A 20,860-nucleotide genomic window follows, 5' to 3' on the forward strand; every position below is an offset into this window, starting at 1 on the left:
GCACACCAGTAGTATTCATCTCCCCATTTTAGAAATGAGGGGGGGAGTGCACATGCTGACTCTGACTGAGCCTCCTGAGGCGGGTGGGTGGACCTGCTCTCTGTTGCTGGTTCTCTCTGAAAGACAAACTGATGTATTGTAATGAGGAGATCACACCAGTCCTACCCCAGGAACGGCACAGATTCCTCTTCCTCAGGTGTGGCAGCGGTGTGAAGGATTATAAAAGAGTGTGTTCACCATTGCACCTTGTACCAGGAGGGCTCTGGTTCTTACTGTAATCAGGGACAAGCAGCAGTTGATCCATGAGAGAAAAAGGGATACTGAAGTACATTTCCTCTGGAGGTGGCCCTCATGCCTGGAGGTGCAGTCTTGTATCCCATCTCCTGGAAAGCAGAGACCAAAATTTTCCAATGAGCATAAATCAACTTCAGTCAAAGCATCAGTAGTGACAGATGTTGCACACAGTGCAACTTCAGCGATTACCCTTGGGGCACAGAGATAAAAAGGACTGTAGTAGGAATTACAAAAGTGGTGTTGGCTCAAAATATGGGCAGACTCTGCAATCAGATGAATTTCTGTAGGTCTGCAGTTAAATGTCTGAGGGATACTGCCCTTGGTGGGCAGTTTCCCACCGTTGCACTGGTCATAGAAGACAAAAGATGCTGACTCACCTGTTATGTTCTTGGTGGAGGACCCGGGGCATCATTTCCTTGTGCAGTTTTCCAATTTATTGTGCACTGAAAAAATAAGAAACTGAACCCTCACTACAGGGCAGTCCTGCTCTGGATGCTCTGTCCAGAAGGTACAGATGGAACACCGGGAACATTTGTTGAGGAATATATTTAGTGCAGGTGGCTGGAAAGTTTCTTTAACACATTGATGGGAGTGTGTGCTGTACATACAGTGGTGGATTGAGGCGTTGCTTTGGATGTTTGTTATGTGTCACATGCCACATAGGAAATGTTTCAAGCATTATACTGAAGCTTTAATACTAGCCATCTGCTTTTTGTTAAATATACTGATGTTTGTTTGCTCATGTGCCAGTGTAGTGAGAGATCCCAGAATACTTTTTTTCCTGCCCGTTATCTCGTGTGTTGTGTAAACATGTCACAGTCTATTTGAGATAGGGATCACAGGCATGATATAAACTGCTTGAAGGCAGGTGAACTGCAGTGGAGGAACAATTTCAGCGTGTAGCTGAACCATGAAAGGCTGGCTGCTGCATTTACTTGTTAAATGTATAGCTTAATATCCCTACATGGGAAGAGAAAACCGTTTCTGATGCACTTTCTGTAAAGACAAAGAACACGTAATGAACTTCACAGATGTTGCAGATGTTTACAAAGAAAGCAACTCCCAAAATCTATGCTAAAATTTTCACACCGGGAGCTGGAAGTGAACTCGATAATGCTGCAGCACACATGACAGTTATTTATCCCTAGTTTTCTAACAAAAATAAGATGGCTAAAATGGCACACTGCTGGAGGAAAACCTTGAATAATACTACAGGGTAGCATGGGGTTTGGTTATTGATAAATGAGTCAATACAGTTGTATTTCTGTAATGAAGTAAAATTGCTTTAAAAGCAATCAGCGAAGCGTACAATTGAAAAACAATATTTCAAACTTTTTCTGCTTTGAATTATTGTTTATGTCCTTAATTGTAGCAATTAAAATCTGAAAAGTTGCATTTTTTTAAAAATGATATCACTAAAAGGTAAGTCGAGTTTTTAGGGAAAAGGTTTATTCCACTCTTTTCTGTTTTGTATATATTTGTGTAACTTAAATCACATTATTACAGCATTTTCAAAATATATCAGAAAATAGAGAAGCAGTTGATTACTCAAGATTATCTTTGCGTTTTGGATGATTTTTAAATTGTATTTCAAAGTGATATACAATACATTGTTGCTAAATGATTTGATTTTTCCAGAACAAACAGCTTTGTGCTCTTCAGTTTTCCATACCATAAAACTCATGTTTTAAAACATTCCAGTTGTATTCCCAGAAGGCACTTGCTAACCCATTTGAATGCCAGTTGTTACCATTCATACCTCCTTTCTCATTAGTAAAACTCTCTTAAATGAGGTAATTGGCAATCTCAAGGTACTTTTTAAGAGCCTAGTGATGATATGAACTATTCTTGGATTTTCTTTAATAGTTTGTAATCAGGTCAAGAATCTGCACGTATTACAGAGCTGTATATTTGAATCCCTTGGAAAATATATCACAACTGCCTCAACTAAGTATTTATGAACCTACTGTAAAACATATGAAATTTTAGAGACCTTTAATGTAGGCAGATAAGGATTGTCAGATCTGATTAGCCTTTGCATAACCTAGTTCTCCCTGTTTTCTGGTAATATCAACATTATAGTCAGAGGAAGACTATATGGGAAGAAACAAGAGAAGGAACTTGAATTTATTCAATATCATTTTTATAGGGGAAACTTATTTCAAAAGCTCTGCTTGTTTTCTGCTTTGGCAGCGCATTTGGGACTTTCAGACATGAGCATGGTGATCTGTGATCAGAGGTCACACACACAAGTTTCTGAAACTTGCCTTTAAACGAAGTACATGACTGAGTAATTTGTTTAATCAGAAGTGTGAAATTGATATTTCATTGTCCTACCTTTTATCCTGTCTGATCGTGTAAATGTCCCACTTCCTGAATTTCTGCAGAACAGTTTCTTCTCTAATCTGTCAAGGCAAAAAGTGCTGCTAACCAAATCTGGAATATCTGAAGAATTATTTATCAGTGAATTCATTTGGACCATCTTGTCTGTTCATTCCATTGATGGCTCTGGAGTCATTAAACCATGAAGTGACTGAAGGTGCGAATTCAGACATAACAGTGTGACTTGTCTTCACTATGAACTTTGCCAGGTCCCCTGTGTAAGCAGCACAGAGACACATTAGATGACCTGATCTAATTGTAATATTGTGAATGGAGTAATTGCACAAAGCAGAAAAATAGCATGGCTAGACAAAGAAGACTTTGTATCAGGCTCTAACTGTGTTAATAAATGAGGCTGACATGCCATTATTTGATCTGTTACTGATCTACAGTGGGACCAGTGACTCTCTGGGCTGTGCAAAGAAAATGACTAATGGACAAATACAGCATGAAAACAACTCCGAAATTCTTCTGGTTTAGAAGTAACCTTCTTAAAAGACAGTTTGATAAAGATCCTGTATCACTATTTAGCAAACACTCCTGAAGATACATACAGATATGTTTGGTATTTCACAGAGGGATGCTATCTTTGTTTTTATATAACAGGGCAAGGGCAGAAATGGTTGTGCTGGAAAGATTACAGGGTATTTTGGGTATTCAGTTACACGCTGCCTTTCTCTTATATTTGCTTCCCCTTCCTCCTGAGCTCACAGTGGTGAAAGCTCAGTGCCTAGGGATGAGGAGCACTTCGCCCCAGTGTTGCTCAGAGCTGTGCTGGAAGCAGTTGAACCCCAGGGAGCACAGCTCTCTGAGGAAGTTGTGGCCAGTCACCAAACTGGCTATTTAAAAACAGCATCTTGCAAGCAGTTTCCTCCCACTCCTGTTTCTCTTCCCGTTGACTCTGCTGGGTGTTTCTTTCAGCGGAGCGTTATTCCGCTTCTCTCTCATTGCTCAGGATCAGCAACCAAACCTCTGCTCCCCGTCTGTGTCTGTGGGAGGTCCTGTTCTTTCTGATAATTTTTTTAATGAATTTGAATCATATCAGCCAAGGTTAAAAGGGACCTGATATCTTCTTGGGACATATTTCTTCTGATAAGCTCCCACATACGATGTCCATGTCTTTTACATAACTTTATTTTCTTAGCAGTAAAAAAATGTAATCATCTCTTAATAACATTACTGATTTCTAGCACTTCATATAGAAGGACTATCCTATAATAAAGTGGCATTTTTGTGAACCTCATCATTTTAGAATAAAGGTAAGTATTAAAAACTGCTGCCTGTCTTATTTTTGTTTTCTTTTTATTTTACTGTTTCCTCATTCCGTGTTTTCTAGGCAGCCACTGAAGAACTCTGTGTACAGGAGCAGGCAGTCTCTGAACAGTCCTAGCCCAGGAGAAACTGAGATGGATCTTCTCGTGACCCGAGAAAGGCCGAGGCGTGGAATCCGTAACAGTGGATACGATGTAAGTTCATTGGATATATGCAGTGAAATTTTCTCTGCAAAGTCTTAACTTACTCCTAAACCCAGGAAACTATTGATAAGCCACAAAACAGATTGTCATGGGATATTTGGTGTTAGAGGACTTTATGTGCACTCAGCAACCTGAAAAAAAGCTCAGGATGTTCAAAACGCAGACTCTTTCATGTGTTTTATCACTGTACATCATTTTATGGTCTGAAATGCAAGAAAGTATTTGCCCTGAAACTCATTATTTGCCAATATGCTGTGTTTTGAAGTTAGATAGTTCTTCTAAGTGTGCAGCCACTCACATGACTGAGCTTTTTTCATGGCAATTAAAATCCCCTGTTTGTTCTGAAGAACAGCCTGAAGCTGCTCTCTCGAGTCAGAAGAATGAACAACCAAATTCTGGGAATTTCACCTCAGTCCTGATGTCAGTGTTTTGTGGAAATCCCTTAGGGACAGATATTGTCCTCTTGCTACCTCAGAACTGGGGGAGTTTTGGGTAGGTAAATGTCAAACCCAGCCAGAGGAGTTGCTGCTTTACGGTCCAAGGAGCTCACACAGCCAGCACGAGGCAGATGAGTTGTCTTGTGCAGTCTCAGCATACACTGGGTACAACTTGGCACTGTGTGCACCCACAATGAGGACAAAAATAGGCCCCACGCTGGGGTAACGTAGAACTTTTCAATCCTTCGTCACGTGTACAAACTGCTGTAGCTCAGCCAGCCCTGAAGAGCAGTCCCCAGAGAAAGTCTAAACCATTCTGGAAAGCAGGGAAGTTCACCTGTGGTTGTTCATCCTCTGAACTCTGTAGATGACAAACGTTTTGTGTGGGGCTTCATTGTCACCCCTCCCCCCCCTCCAGCTGCCAGGAGCGTGTTTTTACCAAGGTGAAGTAGAGTGCCAAGGTCAGGGGATATGTTCAGGGAAGTTTAAATCTTTTAGAGAATTCTTCAGGGCATGTTGTGGTTGTCAGATTTCTTAAATGATTTTCTGCATTTGGACACTTCCCATCAGACAGCAGGAGTCATGTTGGGCCACGTACGTGGGATGACTGGTTCACTGCTCTCTGAGGGATTAGAACACTAAGCTAGCAAAAGCTAGTTTTTCACAGGGGATGTTTCCCTGAAATCAGTGTTGAAAACATTCTGAGAGGGACCATGGCAGCAGATTTTAATAATATATTTTAGTATATTGTGTATACTATATGTAAAATGTATTTTAAAGGAAATTAGTTAAAAACTTTGAAAGTAGATTAATGAGTTTATGCGGATTCTGAAGTGTCCTGCAAGTATTTGCAAACTCTGAGATCTGTGCACATCACAAAGAAAATTTGCTTTTGCCTCTCTTTTAATGCTGCATTTTGGGCTACCTGCCCCTGGCACAGTCTGTTTAACTGATGTGTTACATAAAATCCTTTTGCCCAATGCACTGCAGATTCACTGCAGTGCACCTCTCCTAACTCGGAATGTATTTCCTGTCTGAAAGCAGAAAAAATGCCACAGGGAAAATGGGACAGGATATTGAAATTTAGTTCCCAAGCCTCAGCCTGCAGCGTGGGCTGGTTTCCCTCGCTCCTGTTTGAGGTTCCTCAGAGCTCTGCCGAGTGTCTGACGGGCTTTGTCTCCTGGGATACTCATGGGTGGGCACTTAGAGCTGTATTTATGCATGGAATTCATATGGATCTCACCAGTGGTGCAACTAAACACCTCTGTAAAGCTGACCTCTGAAAATGGGTGAGGAAGGGCTCTGGTTTGAATATAGTAACACCTGGTACCATTTTTTGACATCCAGTTTGTCCTTTTGAAGGTTCCAGCCTTCTCAGACTCTTCTAATATCTTCCTTCCAGCACATGTTATTTAGCAGCAAGTCTTGCCAAAGAATAGTGAAATTTGCATTTTATAAGCAGTTCCAAATAATTAAGTTTATGAATCAAATAGCTCACGTTGTCTTTGTGTCCTGAGATTTTTTTCCAGATTAAGAAATGGACTTTTTTGAGCTGTTACCAGTACACCCATGTTGTTGTGTGTGTTGAGGTTTATCTTCTCAACAGTGATAATTTTTTTTAAAGAAAAGAGATTAAGATCCCTCAGATTCTTTGAGAAAACTCCTTAAGAATTGCTAGACTTATACGTACAACCATAGGGTTCCCCTTCAACAAAAAATTTCTAATATTTCTATTTTGGTTTTCTAAAATACTTCATTCATACTTTTCTAAGAATACTTCATTCTTTCTAATTGTTTTTCATGATATTTCTCTGAATCATGGTTCTGTTTCTCAGCGCTGAAAATTGCTAAGGATATGAACATAAAGATATAATATTCTATATATGTCCATATGGAATATGTAGCTTTTTGTATTATTTTGGCACATACATTCTGCTATTTCATGTTTTCAGTATATTATTTGCCTTTATAGTGTCTTTTATAAATGAATTATTATTGAACAGTATCTATCTTTCAATTTTAAAGAATCCCAACAGGGTTTGCTATCATCACCTTCACCTAGGAATTAGATTAAGAAGACTTTATTAACATGTTTATTATTTTCAACATGTTCAGAGACAACTGTGAGTAGACCAAATGCCATAAGGAAAGACTCTAGAACCTCTAGACTGCTGTATACCTTAGCAGAAAATATTTAGGCTGGTTTTGCTGAAAAAGGAAGAAAATGACCCTATTATACATATCCAAGAGACCTATATAGAAGAGAATTCGCTGGCATAATTTTGTTGACTTAGCTAAATTAATGCAGTGCCTCAAAAAGCTCATGGATTAATGTTCACCTAAGGAATTTTTCTGATATAGTTGCAGCAGCAGAATTATGTAAGTGTATAAAGTCTGTCTCTCAGTACAGGATTTTTTTTTTCCTTCCTCATGTAGCTCTAGTCCCTTCTATTATACAGTCACTGTGTATGAACAATATCTTGATTTTTTTGTAATGGTTGCATTAGCGAAAATGGTGGCACTATTTATGACACATATGTGTTTCAGTAAATAGGAAAGCAAATGGCATGCATCAGAAAGTGATAGGGTGAATTGAAATATATTTTAAAACTTGAGGAAAAGGAATGATCACCAACCAGTCTCCTCCAAAATCTTCCTGTCAGCTTTTATGTTGATCAGTCAAAACAGACTCAATGTTGACTGCTAATAGGCATCTTTTATTCGTACGATATATTTTAGACATTCTGTTGAGGTCTAATGGCTTCACCATTAGAAAACATGATTTATTTCATCGTTGGGTACTAGCAGGTCTCTTGTGGGATTCCATTCACTGACATTTTTACAGGCATGAGGAAATAGAAGTACGGTGGTTATTAATCACCCAGTTGGGACAGGGTTATTTTAGAGGCTCTTTGGCTGCACTTATACAAACTACCATTGCATTTTATAGTCTGGCTTCTAAAATGTACTTGATTTTTATTTACTGTAACAACACAAACAGTGGAATTAAAATGCAGGAAGAAAATTTAGGGAAATTACTTGAAAATTTCCTACAAAGTTTTTTCGTTCACTTTGTGCAGTTACATTCTCCCTCTCCCAGTCTGACCTGTATATCACTTAGGAAGCCTGAAGGTGGGTTTGTAGTTTTGAATTTGGATAATATACACTGTATAAACATAACTATATAAACTATGTTTGAATTCTGACATGCAAATGATTCACTATTTTTCTAATTTTTCTTCTTTCGTTTGCTGCTGAATTTTCATTAAATACAAAATAGATACTTAAAACAGAGAAAATGAATGAATTTTTTACTTAAATTTATGATGACTTTTTAGACTAGCAATGTAACTCTTCTCTGAGTGGCTAATAACAGAAGAAGAAAGTAATTTTGACAGTTTCCTGTGAAAAGGAAAAATATGTATGATGATTGTCCTAGAGCTTGCAAAAGGTTGGGGTCACAGTTGCTTACCTATTCAGATGTAGAAAAGCATGATTAGATGGAAAAAAAATGCCACACTAGGAGTTACAGAAGACTCAAACCATCAGGATAGGGCTGGAATTTTTAGTAAGAACATCCTGTTGTATTCTTTTATTTGTGTCTATTTTAAGCACTAGCACAGTTCTAACCTCATGCTATATATAGAAGACAGTACATATCCTATCGTTCATTCCAGTTATCCTACTATCCTAAATGATACGAGGATAATCCTACAGATATTTAAAGATCTGTAAGGAATTGGTTGCTGTTTTAGGTTTTCGGTTTAAAATACATATTTTTAAAACTATGGGCTGTGAAACTAATCTTAGAAAATATAAATGGAGTGCGGTATTTCACTGTCAAGTTCTTGCAGTATGATGATTCTTTTCTGTCGTGGAGTTACAGGCAAAAAAATCAGGGAGGTGTGATTTATGTTTGTACTTTTCTGTACAGAAGGAATTACCCCAGGAGTAACCCTCCAAGTTAAGCTGCCCAAGTACTATCTGCTCATTAGAGTGTGTGCTCCATTCACTGTTCCCACGTTAACTTTGCACAAATATCTGTGTAACTCCTGTTTGGTGGCTGGGTGAGACGACCGAGCTGGGTCAGGGTATCCTCTGCAGGGCACAGGACCTAGTTTGTGGTAGTTCATTGTTGGTGGTCCTCGCTGGGTTAGAAAGTTCAGGAAAACTGCTAAACCTTAATTCTTCTGAAATCTTAATGTGAGAGAATGAACAAAGAAATTTCAGTCTCTGTAGCTGCAATAAGCAGTCCCTTTGTGAGGGGTCCTTCATAGTGATGGTACTATTTAGGGAACCATACTCTTCCTGGCACAGTTGTGCTCCCATTGATACGACAGCTAAGAAAAGAATTTAAACATTAATTCTAATTGTTTTTAAGTGAGTCATTGACAATTTAATCTGCTACAAAGTGTCCCTGCTAGTATTCCCAGCAAACAATGTAGGATATAAAAGGCTATTATACTCCCCTGCATCATATCACTCCTTTCCAATATTTGTCGCGCGCCTCCATTGTCACAATTCCTGACTTTGTGTGTGTTACATCTGTGCTTGAGAATGTTTTGCAGAGCAGCACAAATACTGTCTTGTAAAGCTTTCTACATATACGTGCTTTTATTCCCCCCAACAGACCGAGCCCGAAATTATAGAAGAAACAAATGTTGACCGTGTCAACGAGCCTCGGAATTACAGCAGGTCCCGTCAGGCCAAAGGCCACTCGGAGACCTCAACTTTAAGTTCTCAGCCCTCCATTGATGAGGTTCGGCAGCAGATGCACATGCTCTTGGAGGAGGCCTTCAGCCTGGCCTCTGCAGGCCACGGGGGCCAGAGCAGGCAGGACTCGTACGGCTCAGCTCCACACCTGCCCTACTCGGAGGTTGTGACCAGCGCGCCGGGCACCATGACCCGGCCTAGAGCGGGGGTACAGTGGGTACCCACGTACAGACCAGAAATGTATCAGTACAGCTTACCAAGACCAGTAAGTGAAGCTTCTTACCATAATAATCCTAAAGGTATTTCTGCTCTGAGACGCTTTTTTTTTTTTATAGTCCCATTTACATGCTTAAAACCAGATCTGCTCATAACTATGATTAGTGGGGCATATGTGAACATGCTTACCCAGACACATCTCTTGCAGCCACACAAGTACACCATAAAGTCTCGGTGTCTGTTCTAGCAGCAAGGTTGTCTTGACTAAATTGTGCTTGAGAGAATAGGCTGAACTAAGCTCCAGGCTGTTCAACAGATCAAAAACTTGTTTGCATGTCTCTCACTGAATGCATATTAGGAAACAATGTGGTTTCACAGAACTATGTCAGCAGCTGGGTATGAAACATCAACAGTTCTGCATCACTGGAGAGGTCCAGCATTGAAGAGCATCATTGCAAGAGAGTGAATCAAGTGTAATAGAGTGACCTGAAATGTGGGCTGTTACTGACAGTCTTGCAGTTACAGCTATTGGCTTGGGACTCTAGGGAAGATGTAATTCCATGGGTTTCTTGGTTGACCTTATAAGTCACTCTCTGTCCTTCATTTTCTAGCCTCAAATTGCAACTAGTCATTCTTTATCCTTAATTTTCTAGCCTCAAATTGCAGCTAACGTGTCCTTACCTCTCAGAAGCAACAAATGAATTAAGAACTTCAGTCCGTGGGTGGAAATTGTTAATGGAATTTTATAGGTGCCTAGGCAGCAGCCACAGTAGCACTGTGCATGCTCATGGCTTGTGAAGCTGTCCCTGGTAGTTTCACTACATATGGTATTGTGAAACTCAGCAACATATTTTCTTATATATCAGGTACAAATCTAACCCAGAGATGATTGCTTTCAGATGAGAAATAGCCCAACTAATAATATTAGTCTGAAAATTGTCCATTTTAAGGTGCAGTTTTTTTGTCAGAAATATTTTTTTTTTTTTTAAAGATTGCATTTCAAATTGAGTCCCTTACTCTGGCTAGAATAAGATGATAATGCAGAAAAATGTCCTCGCTTCAAAATAACTATTACCATGGCTTCCTTCCATGACAATAAAAAATACATTAAGGGATGCTGCCTCTGAACTATTCTGAACATACTTGAAAGCCACTGGCACTGCCTGCAAAGGTTCAGGCCAGTGCTATTTAAATCATGCTAAAGGTTATTTCTGGCATTTTGAAATTGGTCCTATGAACTTCGTACAGCATATAATCATATTTTATGGTTAGAATTCAATTAAGAGCTCAAGAGACAGCTAATGGGGAGTCAAATTACTTCGACACTTCAAAAGAATCTTCATAAAATGAAATTAAAAGTATTATAGGGTGAGAGGTTTTTTAAAAATGTAATAGACATACTTTTTTTGGTGAATGATTCACTGTTTTCTTTCTAAGACTTATTACTGTCCTAAATCGTCTGCATGTTTGGGACCTTTATGCATTTGCTTATCTTTCTGGCATTCTCAAAATAGTGTTAAATTCCCTGAAGATAGTTATCACCACAGATTAGGAGAGCCACAGGCTGCTGGACTTTGGATGAGGGCTGGCAACTCATAGTTTTCTGCATATCAGTTTCAGGAGCACCCAGCATTTTCTGGTTTGTTCTCAGATGGGGATGGAGGACTGTAATTGAAAATATCCAGCCAAGAGGCGCATGGGAGGTGACCTGTGGGTAGGAAAAACATGGAAGAATTACATCTCAGCACCTTAGGAGCTGATTGCCTGTCTGGGATACCTCTCCTCAGCAGCTCTGGGGGAGATGCTGTGATGGGGAGTGTGTGGGAGTGGGTTGGACAACATGTGGAGAAGGTGTCCAGGCTCAGTGAGCTGAGGGGTGAGTGAGCAGCCTCTGACAGCTTTGGGGATGAGAGGTACCTGTGCACTGGGATGTTGTTACCTCTGCAAACCAAGAATTATTTATTTTTTGCCCTTTTTTAAACTTCAGTTCTTAGTGGCAATTAAAAGTCAGCATTAACAATGCTGTTATAATTTGAAATATGGATTCAAGAACATTTTGCCTGCTTATACAGAACAAATTCAGACATTGGCTTTACTGTTGAGTCTTTAGATACCAGACAAATATAAAAGTCTTCAATGTGTCACTCCTTTCTGAGATCTGGCTCCTCACAGCCCAGTTACACTAGGCTAAACTTTTTACAAGATCCCACAAACTTTCCAGTAACTTGAATGCACCTTTAGGTTTCATAAAACCTAATGCAAAGGCATCTCATAGGTGATACAAGTGCTGCATAAGATTTCTAGCACAGACATGCTCTGTCTTTATCAAGCAAAAATGTTAAACAGATTAAGGCAAAAAAGCAAAATTCTGCATGCAAATCTCCACCTCAGTGTTGGCCTCTGTCCCTGAGTTTTTGTGCCATCTGCTTTCAGTGGTCCAGAACCCCTTCTCAAGTCTGTGTTTCTTCAGGTGTCCTCCAAGTTACGGATCTTTGGTTTCTTGGCTAATCCCACCATCAAGCAGTTGTGTATCTCTCCAGAGTGTGCATGCATCTTCTTTTTCATTTTCCTTTTCCCTTTTGAGGCCTTCTGTGTGGTTTTTTTGTTTGTTTGTTGGGAGGTTTTTTTACATGCTAATATTAATACCTAAATTATCTGTGGCTCTCGTGAGGAAATGCCTGTTTCCCAAACTGCCCGTTGGGCCACCTGTGAAAACAGGATTCCTTCTTAAGGGGCACACATCTTCTCCAGGCAGAGAAAAGCAAGTGAAATGCAAAGCCTTAGTGTTGTTCTGGAGCCTCCAAAAACATGCTGAGTAACACTTGGCTGAGTCCTTGTCATCCAGCTGGTATGCTGTGACTGGGGGATGGAGTTATAGTGTTGATTGTGTGGCACAAGCCAGCCTTGGATCTTGGCAGATCATATTACTGCTTTGGAAATTTGCTCAGCTGAGTCAAGCCAAGAGCTAAGGCCAGGGAAGAAAACCCTCTTTATTACAGGGCTGGACCAGTTCCCATCTCTCCTCTTCAGTGCTCTGGAAAGAGGAGTGAGAGTTACAGAGCTCTGTGTCCCAAGGTGAGATGTAGCACCATGAACAGACACTGATGACCAAGACTTGCAGGCTGATAATGTATCCATGTCCTCAGAGCTCTCTTCATTTAACAGAGGTAAAGAGAGGTATTTTACCAAAATTCAGCTACTTTCAGTAACAGCTGCTAAGTATAAACAGGACAGCTATTAAAGCAAAACCAAATCAATAAGTTTGTATTATTCCTGGATTGCAATTTCATAACCAAATTAGATAAATCATTCAATGAGTAAACAAAGACACTGCTCAGTTTAATAACCAAATTAGTCAAATCATTCAAAGAGTAAACAAAGACACTGCTCTTTTAATTTGCATGGTGAGATGTAAGGAGATGGATATTTCTGTAATTAAAATGCAACGTGGAATAATTTCACCCAAGACAAGTCTCTAAGTTGGAGATGGTAAAAGTCTTTAAATATTGCAACTAGGGGAATGTAGCCTTAAAGTCAACTGCAAAGTTATTGTGTGCTGGCCTGTGAAGACAGGCTGAGAGAGCTGGGATTGTTGAGTCAGGAGAAGAGAAGGCTCCAGGCAGACCTAAGAGCCCCTTCTAGTACCTAAAGGTGAGAACTGGAGAGGGATTTTTAGTAAGGGCATGGAGTGGTAGGACGAGGGGGAATAGCTTTAATTTGTCAGAGGGCAGGTTTAGATTAGGTATGGGGAAGGAATTCTTTAGTCTGAGGGTGGTGAGGCACTGGCACAGGTTAACCAAAGAAGTTGTGGCTGCCCCATCCCTGGAATTGTTCAAGGCCAGGTTGGATGGGGCTTTGAGCAACCTGGTCTAGTGGAAGGTGTCCCTGCCCATGGCAGGAGGGTTGGAACTGGATAATCTTTAAGGTCCCTTTTCTTTCCTGTATCCTGACAGGTGGGACATTAGACTTTTGTGAGTTGTAGAAGACAGTGATGCAGGTGTCTGCTGGTGGCTGAACTTTGTCTTCCAGAGGGTTTATCCTCCTGGGCCCAAAGGCAAAAACCCTAAAGATCCTTTTAAAAGGATTTTTTTTTGAAGAGTAAAATAAGGAAAATCTGTGAAATCAGCTGGGTTGTGGATTTTTTCCCCCCTCTCTGATTGGATTCGCAATGGTGTACAAATTTCAGTGAACTGACTTTAATTCTACATGATTCTCTAATCATGCTGGTTAGCCAAGAACCTAAGGGCTCATCTAAATCTGCAACAGGACTCTACAGTAAAACTTTTATGTAATTTTGCTTCTGAACATTTTTTTCTGTTTATGTGTTGCATGGAAGAAAACACTAATACCCCAACCCATTGGAGAAAGTCTAGAAATTTTATTGGAGTTCCCTCTCATAACCATCTAGGTGTCTGTGGAAGCTCAGCATGAGGACTGACTGTTCCTCAGCATGCTGTAGCAGATCTTTTTACAGGATTTTTTACTTTAACAGGATTCTCTCTGCCCAGCCACTAGCAAAATATTGCCAGTCACTCAAAATTGTTCATCCCCTGTGTAAGCAGCAAAATAAACGCTTCGATTTTCTATTTTACTTTTTTCCCAAAAATTTTCAGTGCAAGTCGCAGCATATATGTGAACTGTGATGCCTTAAAATACCTCCTATGATGTCCTTATTCCAAAGCACATCCACTAACATACAGAAGAGAAAACCCAGATCTACTCTGAGTCTCTGCCTACCCTTCTAAACAGTGTCTGGAGTCGCTTTCCACCCTGAAACATTATCTCATGCGCTGTTCCTTTAAAATAGAGGGAATAAAAAGGATTTCATAGTTGGTACAAATGCATGCTGAGAGCAAGATGTGGGATGAAAGGCTTGTGGAGCCAGAAGGAAGTGTTCAGCTCAGCCTGTGAGAGCACTGCCAGCGTTTGAGGTGCAGAAGAGGCATTGCAGACCATTTCACATTCAGCACTATTAGAAGAAATATAATTGAGGTTTTTCTTTGATGCAAATAACATTTGTTTTTTTTCTTTGCAGTTCTTTCATTAAAAATCAGTATTTCCTGGCTAAGAAATGTAGCAGTGCCTTTTGAGTTTTCTTTTTCCCTGCCTAAATGTAGAAATTCTTTAAATATCATGGCAGCGTGGTGAAAGTAAATATTAGGAGACTGTAGGTGGCATGAAAGAAAAAATTATTTTCACAGACATGCCTTTGAGGGTTTCTACCCTGCTTTAGTAGGGGTGGCAGTGAGAGGAGGGAGGAAGATGCTTGGTCTGTATTGCTTTTCCCTTGGAGACACTGACATCAAAAGTCAGTGTTTGATAAATTACTTTTCCTCCATGTTAACCCAGTTTTGCAGGTATTTGAGAATGAAGGTATTGGAATACAGTCTAAATGTGTAATTTTAAAAGATGATTACTGAAAGATAGTGTTTTCTGATACGTAGTGTGGGATTTATATTGCCAAATTCAAACCTAAATGTAGGTGTTAAGTCTGAACTAATCATATAAATCCTGTAGGCTCTTTCTACAGGCGGGAGATGGAGCGTGACTCATCCCATGGGGATGTGTTTTTAACTTTCTCTGCTGTTTCTGGAGGGAGTTTCTCTGGCTGAACCAGATACCTCTTGTTTAGAGGGCCAAAGTCCCACCACTGGCCTCTATTTTTTTGTCAAAATGCCTGTGTCTTGATAGTGAACAGCCTTCCCAAAATTTGTTATTTGTTATTGCTCTGATTTTATCTTTAATCCTGTGCATTGCTTTGAAGCATTGTCAAGAAAAGCATAATTTAAAAAAATCACAACCAAACAATGAAACAAACAACAACAAAAACCCCAAGACCCCAAAAAAACCCCAAAAAACCAAGAAAACCAAAGTCTCACTCATCATATGCTGAAGAAAAGTGTCAAAGAAACACTAATGAGATACCATTCCTTCGTCTTTAGGTATATTTAGCAAAATTATGGCCTCTAATCTATAGCAGTACAAATAATTTAGAAGGGAAACTTTGTCCAACCTGTCATTTCTTGAGTGCCATGGGTTTCATGCACATGATTACTCATCCCTCACACCTATTAGTGATGAAACTCAGAATTATCATGGGCAAGTTGCTGAATTTTGTGACTTAGTGGGTTGGTCCTGTGTTCCTCTGCAGCAGTCTGCCTTTTCAGAACTGTTTGAGGCCTTTGTTGCTGTGCTAGAAAGTTACAGAGCTTGGGGGGTTTGTGAAGAATTTTCTTTTCATCTCTTGAAGGCTGAAAGGAAGAGGCTGAAATATGGATTGCTCACAGGCGGCTTTGCCTCACGACATGCAGTTCTGAGGATGCTTTCTGAATCTTTAAAATACTTTCTTCCTGGAGGAAGATACTGAGGTCTTTGTGGTCCAAAACAGCTGTTGAGTCTCACATAGTCATAACACATCTGCTTTGCCAGCAGGTTACAAATGTCACAGAGACAGTATTTAATGTATTTTATTTTAATTAGGCTTCATCTTGTCTCTGGATTCATTCGTTAAGGTTTTCTTCCACATTCTAAAATCACCAAAGCACTTTAAATTCTCAAATAAATGCAATTACTATTGATGCCACAAAAAGTTAGCTTCCTGTTGAAGGGCACATGGGGTAGGTATTTAATTTCTGACTTTCTTTAGGTTTTTAATTTGACTGAGGTCTACTGGTGTTTCAGAAAATATTTGTTTTTCTCCATTACAGGCTTATAGATTTTCTCAGCTTCCTGAGATGGTAATGGGTTCTCCTCCCCCTCCTGTCCCTCCCAGGACGGGTCCTGTGGCTGTTGCCTCTCTCAGGAGGTATTTATCTTTTGTTTTATTTTAGGTATGATCTTTAAAAACCACTGTTGTAATAAGAACTGGGGCAAACCCTGAAGGGGCACTTAAAAAGCACTTATAAAGACACATTCATGAAATTAGAAACATGTTGGGTTTATTTAATTTCAACACAAAGAGAAATAACAATGAATTTTCCTCTTCTATTAGCTAGTCTGCTTCAATAATAGGAAATGCAGGCTGTGATTTCTTTTAAAGCATGCTTTACCTCAGCACACATAATGACATATTGGATTGAGGGTGTGTGGTAGATAATTCACACCATCATTCTCCTGCTTTTCTGTATGGTAAGGGCTTTCAACAGGATAGGGGTGAATTGCAAGATGCTTCTCAGCACCCTCAGGTCTGGGGACATCTGCCCAGCTCTCAGATATCTCATACCTGCATATCTGAGCCCAAATATGTGCAAGAACCTGATTGCCTCAGCTCAGCACGTGCAGTTTGCCTCTTCCTTGCACTAAGGCACTTGACTGAATGCATTCCAAGGAATTTTTGCTCTTCTGTGGTGGAGGAACTCATTTAGCCCTCAGTGCTGTGTTGGCAGGTCCAAGGCACCACAGGCCTGTGGAGGTCTGTGGAGCAGAGGCCAGAGGAAACATTTCTGAGTGGCTGCTTGTGATACTGTAACTGCATCAAACTATTCAGGATATGGACATACTGAACGTTGACATGTTCTTGTTCATCCATTACATTTTAACTCTGAAGCAGCTGGGACACACCATTTCCAAAGATGTTAGTACTTGCCAAATGCAGCTAACATCATTTACCATAGTAGTCTCCTACTACATGATACCATATCATGCATACTGTAGTGTTGTGGTGCTGCCTGCAGCCTTGAGTTGGTGAATTATGGTAAAGCTCTGGGTTTTGTGTTGTATTTCACAGGCATTTGTTTGAAGCAGCAAGCAAAGGCTCTGTACAATGGTAATAATGTGCTCTGGCAAAATAGTGACCAGGCTAAAGAAGTTGTCTGCAAATTTCTCCAGACTTACTGTTCTCCAGTTGCTCCCCAGACTTATGTCATGCCAGAGCAAAACTGGGTAGCTCATTCCCAGCTGGCTTGTCCTGCTGTAGCTGATAGGCATGTATGTGGCTATAAATCTCTTCTGTAGGTCAGAATGACTCAAGTGTCTATTTTTTTCTTTCCTAATGCACAGGTCTACGTCAGATATTGGCAGCAAAGTGAGAATACCTGAGTCCAGTGGAGCAGATCAGGCCCAACATCATGATCAGACAGCTTTTGCACCTGGTTCGAGAGCTCCAATGTCTGTTGGTCCACTTGATCAATCAGCTTTTCACTCAGGTGAGAAAATAGTGCGAACTCAACTTGCAGCTTTGAGAGCCTTATATATTATTTTGGATACAAGTTGAATGCATGGGATATAGCAAATATGGATGATTATTTGGAGAAAGATGTTAGGTGGGGTCTCTCCTGGTGCAACTGAGAGAGACCTACAAAGGATTTCCTGCCTCTTTGTAAATGCAGCATCAGCTGCATTGTAAAATACTCACCCTGCAGAAGCACCTGGAAATGGTCTTTTCTGAAGGTGAGATCCAGCAATACTGTCCCACATGTTCTTTGTTCAAGTATGGCATTCTGCTGGCTCCCTAACCAGGACTCTGAATTACTAAATCTCAGTAAAAATGTTCATCAGTGCCACAAAATCCAGTAGCATTTTTGGGGCTGGTGTAGAGGGCGTTGGTAGCAAAAGCTGAAGTGGGGGCACTGGGACTTCTGTGTAACTTGTATGTTTGTGTTTCACCATGTACAAACCAAGCAAAGTGGGAGAGACAGGTAATGGGGTTCTGAGGGGTATGGAGAAAGGATCCTTCCATTATTTTATCAGTCCAAGTGCTTGAAAACAGAGGATGTACAATGGAGCTGTAAGTTATACTACCATAGGAGGCTGACTGGCACTAAACTCTGCTTGATGTGTCAGAAAAGGGGAGAAAAACAAGTGGACATAAAGAACAGCATGTGAAACATTGAGGTTTTCTAACCTTTCTGTGAGATGAGTTTTATGGCTCCCTGTTTTCTCTGGAGAGACTTAACCCCTAGTCTTGTCACAGCAGTGGGCTACTGAGGGAGGCAAGTTGAAAATATGTGCTCCCTTCCCTTCAAAACAGAAGGCAGTGGTGCTTTTGCACAGTCAAAGGTAATAATCTGTTATTTCATCACCCCTCCTGCTTTGGACAATAAAGTTCCTGCCCAAATGCAGAAAATATTTTGGGTCTGAAAGTCCCAGTTTTAAAGGCCTAATCAGTTCCCGGTCCTTTTGATATGAATTTTGTTTATAAATGAATTGATTTAATAATGAGATTAAGCTGATACACTATTTTGATAGTATCTGGATAACAGCTAGAAAAATACTTGAAATAGCTCCTTCTTGAAGAGCTGTAGAAAAGAGCTTACAAAATCAAAAAGAATTTTACGTTGTCAGTTCAAAGCTTTGAAATTAGAAGGTTTGTTAGACATTGCTCTGTTAATCTGCCAGAAAAATGTCTTTCTTAGCTTCCTCAGAAGTAATAGTTACCTGCATTGTCTTCAACATCATCTACTGAGAATAATAATGTGGATATGCAAATGTGTTGTCAATTAATTAAATACAGTAGGTTTGAAGGATCCTACACTCACTTATTGTCATCCCTTCTGGAAATGGTGCACGTGAATCTGAAAAGAGCAGATGCTCACCCTTTCATTTTAAAACATTTCAAGCTATAAAATATGCCACACTACCAAGAGCCTTTCCTGTATGTGTGCAGTAATATGATCTGTGGGATTTGCTTTTTTATCAGTTCCAGTGATGGGTAGGTTTTATTGCTGTGTGTTAAAAGCAGGTATGTTGTGCTACTGCTGAAGAGTGGCTGCATTTCAGAAGAGACCAAGTGACCTTTGTGTATACTGTGGAGTTTGCCAGAATAATTCTGGGAGTAGCTGGAGGAGACTTTCATGTATGACAGGCGCTACAAAAGGCTATAATACAGGCAGGGAAAGACAAGGAGAGTTGTGAGAAATGTGCAACTGTAATGCAAGTTTTCTAATGTTCTTGATATGAAAATAATTTTTTGTTGTCTCAATACATGAAGAAACGTTGCTGCAGGTGCTGATTTGGAATGTAAGGGTCTAATGTCACTCTCATGCAGCCCAACATGGGCTCTAAGATAATGATGTTGCAGTAATAATTTAAGATAAAGTATTACATCATCTGACAGTGATCATTTTGAATAATAGCTCATTTTTCTGTGGTTAAATTAAAAGAGTGTTTTGATGTAGAAGCCATGTGTCATGTACAGGAGCACCACTGTATTCTCTGTACATATCTGAAGAATACTTATTTCCAGCTTTGCTAACTCATTTAAAATGGCAACCCTTGTGCTGTTTATGACTTGGAAAGAACCAGGATTGCCCACAACTCTTCTCTCAGCCCACCCACCTCCTTCCAAACCAAGGGGCTGGAGGAACTGGGATAGAGGCCCTGTGAGATACCCTGCAGTGCAGGCATACATTGTAGATCCCACTGGTCCATAGTAGTTCCACAGTGTACTGCTTCACTGAGGGCTGACTCCAGCATCCTGCCTGACACAGGTGAAAAGGCACTATATCCCAAAGCCAAAATGAAAGCTTAGTCCCTAACAGTAGAAAACACTGTGTAGATGTAAAGCACAACAGAGAAGTTTTTAGTCCATATTTTGGATGACAATATCTCTCATGGTTTCTTCCAATTTTTAACTTGTTTTGTTTTTTTGTTTGGTTTTTTTTGGGGGGGGGGTTGTTTTTGTGTTTGTTTGTTTGTTTTGGGGTTTTGGAATTTTTTTTATTTGTTTGTTTTGGTTTTTTGGTTTGGTTTGGGGATTTTTTTTTTTGAGACAGTGTTAGAACAGATGATATGTTTCTGCTCTGGAGAAAAATGTGCTACAAAATATATTTTTCTTCTTGTTCGCATGCCTTGATTGCATCCAGAGCACTTCTGGCCTGGGAGTGCATGGGAGGTCATTGAGAAACTATAAATCTCTGAGTTTGTGGAGATTGCTTTGGGGATGGATGTCACTGGTTGAGCCTTTCTATCTCTGTGCATGTGCCCATGCAGTGTCTGCATCACCTATGAGAGCAGACAGCATAACCCTCTTGTAGATGGTTCAGAAGCAAAAATGTGCCAGGGCTGTAAATGACATTCTGGAGGACAGATAAAGATATTTGAAGCAGCCAGTAATTGATGCTAATTCAATTATACTCTGTGTGAATTTTAGGGGAATGCCTATATCTTGTGATTTTGTCAGCATAGTGGTATCATATCTTCTGAGAGCAATTAGTAGCAATATTCAAACGATGTGCAGTTGGAAGGGAGAGTATTTTCTCTGCATTGATTTCAGTACAGAGAATCTGTCCATCTATGTAACATTACAGTCCTTCCATTCCTCGGTGAAAATATTTGAGTTGTACTTTGTTGTGTTCTTATGGGGTTTACTGCCCCTTCTGCTTTCACAGAAAGGACGTTATTTTT

General features: G+C 40.0%; 1 protein-coding gene across 1 annotated transcript in view; it reads left to right on the top strand.

The window, feature by feature from the left end:
* Window positions 1-20,860, top strand: part of KIAA1549L (KIAA1549 like) — a 130,498-nt gene that overhangs the window by 101,287 nt on the left and 8,351 nt on the right. The window contains exons 16-19 of the mRNA XM_064657241.1: window positions 4,013-4,142; window positions 9,219-9,566; window positions 16,225-16,322; window positions 17,516-17,661. Of these exons, the coding sequence (XP_064513311.1) occupies window positions 4,013-4,142; window positions 9,219-9,566; window positions 16,225-16,322; window positions 17,516-17,661 (722 nt within the window). The remainder of the gene's footprint in view (window positions 1-4,012; window positions 4,143-9,218; window positions 9,567-16,224; window positions 16,323-17,515; window positions 17,662-20,860) is intronic.

Source organism: Pseudopipra pipra, chromosome 6, assembly GCF_036250125.1.
Source record: "Pseudopipra pipra isolate bDixPip1 chromosome 6, bDixPip1.hap1, whole genome shotgun sequence".
Taxonomy (NCBI): Eukaryota; Metazoa; Chordata; class Aves; order Passeriformes; family Pipridae; genus Pseudopipra; species Pseudopipra pipra.